We start from the raw sequence: 9,920 nt of genomic DNA, 5'->3' as shown, positions 1-9,920 counted from the left end.
AGGTTCAGGCCTCTTCATCACGTCACTGCTGGAAACAACTTCTTCTTCTTCTTCTTCTTCTTCTTCTTCTTCTTCTTCTGGAAATGCTGGTGCAAGTTGACTTTCAAACGTGAAAGAGACGTTCAGCATCTCGTCCTATGATCTAAACTCTATTCAACATCCTGCGGTTTGGAAACGTTACTTTGAGGAGGTTGGAGAGAAGAAGCAAAGAGACGTCCTGTCTTTATATTTTATATTTTAGATCTTGATTTAATAGTTAAAACACTAAAAAGAAGGAGATGTGTTATTCACTGTCATTTATTTCTAATTTAGAAAAATAAATCAGCTGCATCAGTCGTAACACACACACACACACACACACACACACACACACACACACACACACACACACACACACACACACACACACACACACACACACACGCTCCACCAACATCATGTCCAGCTGGGAAACGCAGGTCAGGTGACAGGAAGGAAGTGGAGTAGTGCGGCACCTGCAGGTTGGTAGTACGACGCTCCCGGAGGACGTGTCCGGAGGTTTCCTTCATCACAACAATGGACTCAAACAACGGGCATTCATACAGTCTGTGGGAGTGCATTAAACACGGTGATACGTTTCTGTTCACTCACACACACACAGTTGTTTAACAGGTGCAACCACACGCTCTTATTTTGAAATGTACTGATTCTTTGCAAGTGGACTTTTTAAACTAATTTCGGAGTCGGACAGTGAACAGAAGAGGAAGTGATCAGATTCATTTAGCTCGGCCGAGTCACAAGTCGATCTCCTAACATCAGCCCCATCTCCTCCAGCACACGTGTTGGACTCAGATTCTCTGTGTGTGTGTGTGTGTGTGTGTGTGTGTGTGTGTGTGTGTTGTGTGTGTGTGTGTGTGTGTCTGTGTGTGTCTGTGTGTGTGTGGGAACAAGGGGTTGGGCAGTGTGAGGTCTGAGGCGTCGTAGCGACAGACGGGTGGCGAGCTCCGTCCAACTGAGAATAATACACCACTTCCTCCCATTCTCTCTCTGCACACTCACACACACACTCACAAACACACACAGACACACACACACTCACAAACACACACACACAGACACACACACACTCACACACTCACACACACTCACACACACACTCACACAAACACACAGACACACACACACTCACACACACACTCACACACACACACACACACACACACACACACACACACAAGTCGTGTTCTCTTGTTCCAAAAGGATTTCCGACTCGGCTTGGCGCTCCCAAGTTATTACCCCCACACACACACACTGACATCCCTCTCTCGACAGTGTTTCCTCACCCTGCTTGTCCTCCGTGACCCCTGACACTAATAAACACACACACACACACACACACACACACACACACACACACACACACACACACACACACACACACACACACACACACACACTAGGATGTTCAGTGTAAATAAACGGACGATGCGTCTCCGATTCTGACATTGAACAAAAATGACGCCAAAGTATCTCGGACATGAACGCTGCCATTTTGCACGATGACGTCATTTAAAGCCAGAATCTGTGCAGAGGACGATGAAGAGGAGGAAGAGGAGGAAGAGGAGGAGGAAGAGGAGGAAGAGGAGGAAGAGGAGGAGCTCAGCCAATGAGAGGGTCTATCTGAAGCCATGAGCTGGATGAAGAATGATTTGTGTGTGTGTGTGTCAGATGTTCCCACAGCTTCTGACTGTGTGCACTGAAACCTAATCATCGTGTGAGAGGCCACACACACACACACACACACACACACACACACACACACACACACACACCACCACACCCACACACACACACACACACACACACACACACACACACACACACACTCTTCTATTTTGGTCTCTGTGTGTTTCTCTGCACACGATCGACAGACGACTGTGACGTGGGAACGTAGATGAACTTTCACTCCACTCGTCAGTTAACAACCTCAAAGTCAAAGAGAAGCAGTAAAATGAGTTCATTTCACTGAGGAACTCCTGTAACTGACCCACAGACCTTCTGAGGGACGAGGAGAGGAGGTCACGTGAGCAGAGAGATCTTCTAAAATACAAAACTTTAGCTTTACTGACAGTAAGTGTTAGCAGCGCTTCACAGTCATGTGACTGATGAGAACCAATCAGGAAGAGAACGTCTGCGCCATCGTTTACTAAAGTCTCAGTTTCTGTTCAGACTCAAACACAAACCCAGAGATTTAAAACTGAAACAAACCAGTTTACACAAGTCTCTGATCCAGAGGCTGGACAGAAGAAAGTCAAGTCTGAAACCTGCCGTCTTATATAAGGACTGTTTTTCACTGTAAGTGGCCTCATTCCCATGCACACACACACACACACACACACACACACACACACACACACACACACACACACACACACACACACACACACACACAGTATTATCAGGAGAGAGGGAGCAGCCCAGACTGTAAAACTCTACCATCTCAAATTTGTGTTTAAGTGGGCGGTGCCACAGTGTGTGTGTGTGTGTGTGTGTGTGTGTGTGTGTGTGTGTGTGTGTGTGTGTGTGTGTGTGTGTGTGTGTGTGTGTGTGTGTGTGTGTGTCAGTGACTCCCAGGCTCCGTGGGAAAGCTCCACCACCAGTTCACTCTGCAGCCGCCTCGCAGGCCACAGTCTCGGACTATTCACCAAACAAACTTTGCTGGAAAAACGAATTATTTGAAACACTTTATTTTGGAATCTGAATTTCTTTGTTTGCCGGTGAGAGAAAACTTTTATTTAATTTTTTAGGGAACATGTGAATATCATCACTTTGACAGAAGAAGTTTTGTTTTAGGGGAAGAAACTTCATCAACACCAGGAATAAAGCTAAACGTCCTGTCAGTCATTTCAACTCAACATTATTCCTCAACTTTCCTAAGAGACTCTTTAACTTTACCTCTGACTAAATATTTCCAACGTTATAAAAGAGTTTCATAGGAACTTGAAAAAAAGTAAAGTTTTAAAACTAAGACTACAGATTTCTGGACTTGCCCCCCCGTCCAGGCACCATGAAGCGGCCGTGTGAGGACAGCAGCTCAGAGGAGAGCGACGTGGAGGAGATGATCGATGTCGGCTGTGAGAACATTTATCCAGGGTGAGTTCAGTAACAACTACAAAACTACTCATCATTCTCATATAAGATGTTAAAGAAATGACATCAATTCTTTATGTTGTTCTTAAACTTCATTTTCTGGTTTTATTGAAGCAGAAAAATACTTTTAATCTGAATATTTTTCATGATCTAATTTCTAAATGTTCATATTTTAAGTGAAGGTTTGTAACAATAATACATGAAGAAGGTGATTTGATTAGTTTTTAAATAACATTAGTTTTCTTCAGTCAGACAAGTTTCTTTAAAAAGGTTTTAAAAAGTTAAAAGACAAAAAGACGACTTTTCCAAATGACATAATCAAAATTCACTAATCAATAATAATAAATTATTACTATTTAAATCTAATTTACTTACTAATTAAAACTCTCCAGTCTCCACTTCATTCTTTTCCATCAACACCAAACTCCTGTGGATTTATTAACAGTTGTATAAACTGAACATTAAACAGAAGCAAATAAAACTGTTTCATTCTATTATATATAAACTTCATAAACATCATACAAATGTTAAATGATATGAGATCAACTCAAAGTCTGAGTGAACCTGCTGACACAAATTCATTTATTCTTGAAGATATTCACCCAGTTAAGAGTTTTCTATAAAAAGATTTTCATCATTTGATCCATAAAATGTCTGAAAATAGTAAAAATATAAAATAATAAAGTAACATCATCGTAATCTTCGTCAGCAAAAACAGAAGAAAACTCTGGAATATTCAGTTTCATGTAAACAAGAAAAATAACTTCCTCACACCTGAGAAAAAGTATTTAGTTAAAATGACTCTGATGTTGAAATAGTTGCACGTTAACTTTAACATCTTCATAATGTCGGAGACAGAAAAGGATTAAAACAGGATTTGTGAATCTAAAGTTGTAAAAGTTTCCATTTGAACTTTATTAAAAAAGGTGAAGTGATGATATTCATCTTTATAGATTCATCTTTTTTTCTGAACTGTGTGTTTGAATCAACTTGATAAATTAATTCAGCTGAAAGGTAAAATCCAGATGTTACAGAAGGTGTCGTGATCTCAGAGGAGCCGTTCATCACATCTGTCTCAAAGAGTTTATTCATATCAAAAATAATCTTCAATCAATCAGAACAATTAAAATAAAATACACTTCTCATGTTTAAAAGTCCGTCTGGTGTTTATTCCTTCATGAAAAGTGTTGAAATAAACAAATCCTGCACTGAAAATATTCATTACAGTAAAAACATGCATATTATCATAGAAACTTAAATGAAACAGGTATAATAATAATAAAACTTTAATATTAGATTATTATACTGACATAAGAAAGTATAAATACCTAAGCTAACCTAATAAATAAAATTCTAATACACTCATTTTAACCGTTTTATATTCTTTAAGATCATAATGGACAATAATGCTCATATTTTATAAACTGTAAAATCTTAGTCCGAGGAGAAACTGCAGCTGTAGAATGAAAGTGTAGCAACACAAAGGACAGGAGGACATTTCTGTTCTTATCATATGAATGTTTAATGTGTCCTTGGTGCATTTACAGGGAAATAAATCCACAAGAGAAATCGTTCTAAAGCAACATCTGGATGAGACGTCTGGAGCAACGAGACAATTCAATGCTCTTTGCATTTCTCTTTGATTCAACTTTAAAGTCTCTGATAAATCAAAGTTATGTTTCCACAGACACATGAAGATGAGGATGATGAGATGTGGATCCCCGACCACCAGCACACAAGTGATGGCGAGGAAGAAACGCAGAGGGGTAAAGTCCATGATGATGGAGGAAGGAGCTTCGTGCCTCAGAGGTCGTTTGAGTTTGTAACGGTCTGTTTTCTGCGTCAGGTCATCGAGAAGCGACGCAGAGACAGAATCAACCACAGTCTGACGGAGCTACGACGACTCGTCCCCACAGCGTTCGAGAAGCAGGTGAGAAGAACGCTTTCTCTAGAAAACTCTGATCATCCACCTTGATCCTGATTCATTCACTTTCCCCTTTTCTTCCTCTTCCTGGTTTATTCTTCTTCCTCATGAGAATCAGGAAATAAAGGTTAAATAAAGCGGTTAATGATGTTCCACGAGTAGAGATTCATTAAAACACCAAATAACTTCCATCTTATCGCTTATTGGTCACAACAGTAATGTGAAAGATGTACGATCACCTCAGACCGTAAAACAAAGATGGACGACGCGTCTCCGCTGTCTCCGGAAACGGAGCTGAAACACCTGGGACACGAACGCTGCCACCTTGTGGTGATGAGCGAGCTGCAGGAAACGTCGTTCTCACGCTAACTGTTTTTCTCAGGGTTCGGCTAAACTGGAGAAAGCAGAAATCCTCCAGATGACCGTCGACCACCTGAAGATGATGCAGGCGACCGGAGGGAAAGGTAATCACACGTTGGCGTGAGGGACGGCTGGACGTCACTTAGCAGCTCCGGGACTCGTCACATGACCTGATCCTCCGTGTTGGTCGCTGATGAAACGTTAATGTTTCTTCAGCAGGTGAAAATGTTCCTTAGTTTCACCTTCTGTTTCTATAAATAAAGTTTTTACGTGTCTGCAGGTTACTTTGACGTCCACGCTCTGGCCCTGGACTTCCTGTCTCTCGGTTTCAGGGAGTGTGTGACGGAGGTTTCCCGCTACCTGTGCACCGTGGAGGCCCTGGACTCCGGCGACCCCCTGCGTTCCCGCCTCCTCTCCCACCTCACTTCCTGCGCCTCCCACTCTCCACAGCAGCCGTACCCCTTCCCTCACCCCCTCCACCCTCACCACTGGGCCGCTGCCGTCACCACCGCGGCAGGATTTCGACATCTTCCTGCCGCCGCGCCGTACGGGCTCCCTGTTTCCTCAGACGTCGGAGGAGGTGGAGCCCCCCAAAGGCTGGCGGAGTTATCGCAGCGCAGTGCGGCCTCCTCTTACTCCGCCCATGCAGACTCCACCACCTCCTCCTCTCCTTCCTCCTCCTCCTCCTCCTCCTCTTCGTCTCTTGTGCTCTCCCCTCTCTCCGCCTCGCTCCTCTCCCTCTCGGCCTCGTTTCCCATCGCCCTCCACGCAGGTTTCCCCGTCCTTCCTCCCTCCTCTTTCACCTCCACTCCTCCCTTCTCCTCCTCCTCCTCCTCCTCCTCCTCGTCCCAGACTCCTCTCAGCAGCAGTAGACCCTACAGGCCGTGGGGAACCGAGGTCGGAGCGTTCTGACCTCTGACCTCTGACCTCCTCACACTTTCACCCCCACTGTTTGGGCTGTGACTGTTTAACCTGTTAACATGTTGTTCACGTGTTCACCTGCTGATTCTATTAAAACTCTGACTGGTTGTTTCAAAAACTTTATTCTTCTTATTCAACCGTGTTTTTCTTCCCATTAGATTTACTCCACGTTTATTAAAATGTTTGCTGCCGTGAAAATAAAACTACATATTTATTATTGTAAAGTCTGGTGAGTTTCTGCACACACACACACACACACACACACACACACACACACACACACACACACACAGACAGACAGACAGACAGACAGACAGACAGACAGACAGACAGACAGACAGACAGACAGACAGACAGACAGACAGACAGACAGACAGACAGACAAAGACAGACACACACACACACACACACACACACACACACACACACACAGACACACACACTCTCTATACACCACACACACACACTCACACAAATGAGGGTCAGGAGCTGCACTTTAGTAAGAATAGATTTTTTATGGATTTCATGATTTGAAATGATAATAAATGACCCGAGTCTTTCTCCTGTGTCTCTTCTTCACGGTGACATCAAGACGACCATGTTCTTCGCACTGAAGATCTCGATCCAGTATCCGTCCGGGTCCTGGATGAAGGCCAAGTCCTTCACTTTACCTGTGGGAGAAATGAAGGAGTTTTAATAAACACAGACTGAGAACATACTGTCACCCTGCTCTGACCCACAGCGCCACCTGCTGGTGGAGACTCACATCAGCCAAAGACAAGTTGAAGACATCAGCAGGAATACTGAAGGATTTAATGTTGAAGAAAGAAAGAGATTCTCACACTGAGAGAAGTTAGAGTTTAATATCAAAGAGCGACCGTGTGAACCTGATTCATGACCAAAGAAGAAGAACTCACCCGACTCTGGCTTCTTCACAAACTTTACACACTGATCCTCAAACAGTTTACAGGCAGCAGAGACGTCAGGGACACAGATACCGATATGACCTGCAACCAGACACAGGGTGAGACACACAGAGACACACAGAGACAGACACACACAGAGAGAGACACAGAGACACACACAGAGAGAGACACACAGAGACACACACAGAGAGAGACACACACAGAGAGAGAGACACAGAGACACACACAGAGACACACACACACACACACTAACTCACCAAATCCTCGCGGTTGGTTGTTCCCGTTGTGATACGACAGTTTTCCATCCTTCTCCGATCCCCAGTTACTGAAAAACACACAGAGACGTTCATGATGAATGAAATAAAAGAACATGTCAGCTGAGAGACAGGAACAGGGATCAAAGGTCAAAGGATCAGTGACCTCATGGATTCGGTTCAAAAAGAAAAAGAAAGGTTTTAAAACATGAATATTATGAAAAACGAGGATCGTATAAAAGTCTAAAATGTTGATAGTGTGAAACCTTTGTCTGGGACAGTTTCTGTCTTCACGTGTGCGGAGACAGAAACCTTCGTCTGGGACAGTTTCTGTCTTCACGTGTGGGGACAGAAACCTTCGTCTGGGACAGTTTCTGTCTTCATTGTGTGGAGACAGAAACCTTCGTCTGGGACAGTTTCTGTCTTCACGTGTGGAGACAGAAACCTTCGTCTGGGACAGTTTCTGTCTTCACGTGTGTGGAGACAGAAACCTTCGTCTGGGACAGTTTCTGTCTTCACGTGTGTGGGGACAGAAACCTTCGTCTGGGACAGTTTCTGTCTTCACGTGTGTGGAGACAGAAACCTTCGTCTGGGACAGTTTCTGTCTTCACGTGTGGAGACGTCACATTGATGGAGTAGTTTTCTTAGGTTTTTTCTATTTGCATGTCTCTCGGCCGGTGTAGAGAAATGCATCATGAGGTCATTCTGAGATGTCCCCACACGTACTGTGTGAGCTCGATGGTGCCTCGACGAGAGAAGGTCCACGCTGTCCTCTCTCTGAGGTCATCAGGGATGTCCAGCTTGTCCTCGTAACCCAGGAAGTAGAGCGTGAAGCGCATCGAGGGGAAGTCGATTTTCTGCAAAAACCTGCAACGCCACAGGAATTAGAAAGATGTGTCAAAGGGTGTTGGGTTCACAGAGGAACGTGGAGGTGGACTCACGTCATCCCAAGGATCCGAGTGTAGAAGTCCAGAGACCTGAGCGGATCTTTGACCCTCAGCATCGTCTGTTGCATCATGTAGTCCTGCACACGTCACCACGGCAACGAGGCAGAGAGCTTTAGTAGTGTGTCACATTTCAACAGGGCAGGAATTCAAAGCTTCTTACAGACAAAAAAACATTTAGATAGAAAATAACAGGAGTCAATTTAAAAACAAACAGAAATATTAAAACACAATGTAGTTTTTACTGATCAACAGCGCCCCCTGCAGCCACACGTGGGGAAACATTCTCTGGTTTGAGGTTAAAAAGTGACATTGTGTTGCTCTAAGAAGTTTCAGAGGGATCATCAGTGGATCTGATCAAAGTCAAACAGGAAGAACTTCAAAGTTTCTTCTCCAGGTTTGATTTGAACAGATCAAACAACACGAGTGTGTCTGAGTCGAAATCCTGAATCTGAGGCTCAGCTCAGCAAACCTGCGACAGTGTGTGAAGTGTGTGCACAGGCGTGTGCACGTCTGGAGTCCAACAGGTCTGACTGCGTTAAGGACTCACACACATTCTGCAGACTCACACATTCAGACTCACACATTCTGCAGACACACACACATTCAGACTCACACACTTCAGACACACATTCTGCAGACTCACACATTCAGACTCACACACATTCTGCAGACAACACATTCAGACTCACACACATTCTGCACACACATTCAGACTCACACATTCTGCAGACCACATTCAGAGTCACACACATTCTGCAGACACACACATTCAGACTCACACACATTCTGCAGACTCACACATTCAGACTCACACATTCTGCAGACACACACACATTCAGACTCACACATTCAGACTCACACACATTCTGCAGACTCACACATTCAGACTCACACACATTCTGCAGACTCACAAAGCAAACTAAACAGTCACTATAACCAGCAACACAGAGCATATGAATCCTTTCAGAATAAAAGTAATGGGTTCACCTTGGTGATGGGGTCTCCCTCTTTGCAGGCAGCACCCACAGCCTCCTCTGACAAACCTGCGTCCTCCATGACTCACTGACTCTCACTGACTCTCACTGACTCTCCACCTCCACCTGAGCTGCTGCTCCGGATCTACTTCCTGAACTTTAAAATGGCTTCTTCGTTCATTTCATTCTGTTCATCAGTAAACATTCATATTATTCCATCACAGACGTGATTATCACTTTCATTATCAGTACATCTGAAAATGTTTTATCTTTAGTAACTGATCCATTGTTTTGTTGATTCTATAAAATGTCAGAAAACTGTGAAGAAGCCTCAACAACTCATTTCTGAGTCTCATTTTTTATTAATGTTTCTAAATAAAGAGTTTAACATCTTCTGTCTTAGACCATGAACGAGCCTTCAGGGGCCCGGCCAGGAAAACACCCACAACACAAACACCCACAACACAAACACACACAATCTAAGT

General features: G+C 43.9%; 2 protein-coding genes across 2 annotated transcripts; one reads left to right on the top strand and one right to left on the bottom strand.

The window, feature by feature from the left end:
• The first annotated feature begins 2,561 nt into the window (after positions 1-2,561).
• Positions 2,562-6,558, top strand: hey2 (hes-related family bHLH transcription factor with YRPW motif 2). The gene is made up of 6 exons (XM_035143376.2): positions 2,562-2,756; positions 3,042-3,132; positions 4,817-4,895; positions 4,976-5,059; positions 5,436-5,517; positions 5,694-6,558. The coding sequence occupies exons 2-6, from the start codon at positions 3,047-3,049 to the stop codon at positions 6,323-6,325; spliced, it is 963 nt and encodes a 320-aa protein (XP_034999267.2). The 5' UTR covers positions 2,562-2,756; positions 3,042-3,046; the 3' UTR covers positions 6,326-6,558.
• A 271-nt stretch (positions 6,559-6,829) lies between these two features.
• On the bottom strand, positions 6,830-9,582 carry LOC118099507 (lactoylglutathione lyase). The gene is made up of 6 exons (XM_035144163.2): positions 9,449-9,582; positions 8,456-8,538; positions 8,241-8,381; positions 7,518-7,585; positions 7,252-7,341; positions 6,830-7,005 (listed from the first exon to the last, which is right to left on the bottom strand). The coding sequence occupies exons 1-6, from the start codon at positions 9,515-9,517 to the stop codon at positions 6,911-6,913; spliced, it is 546 nt and encodes a 181-aa protein (XP_035000054.1). The 5' UTR covers positions 9,518-9,582; the 3' UTR covers positions 6,830-6,910.
• Positions 9,583-9,920: the final 338 nt, after the last annotated feature.

The sequence above is a fragment of the Hippoglossus stenolepis genome, chromosome 20 (genome assembly GCF_022539355.2).
Source record: "Hippoglossus stenolepis isolate QCI-W04-F060 chromosome 20, HSTE1.2, whole genome shotgun sequence".
NCBI lineage: Eukaryota > Metazoa > Chordata > Actinopteri > Pleuronectiformes > Pleuronectidae > Hippoglossus > Hippoglossus stenolepis.
This window is presented reverse-complemented; position numbering and strand designations above follow the sequence as displayed.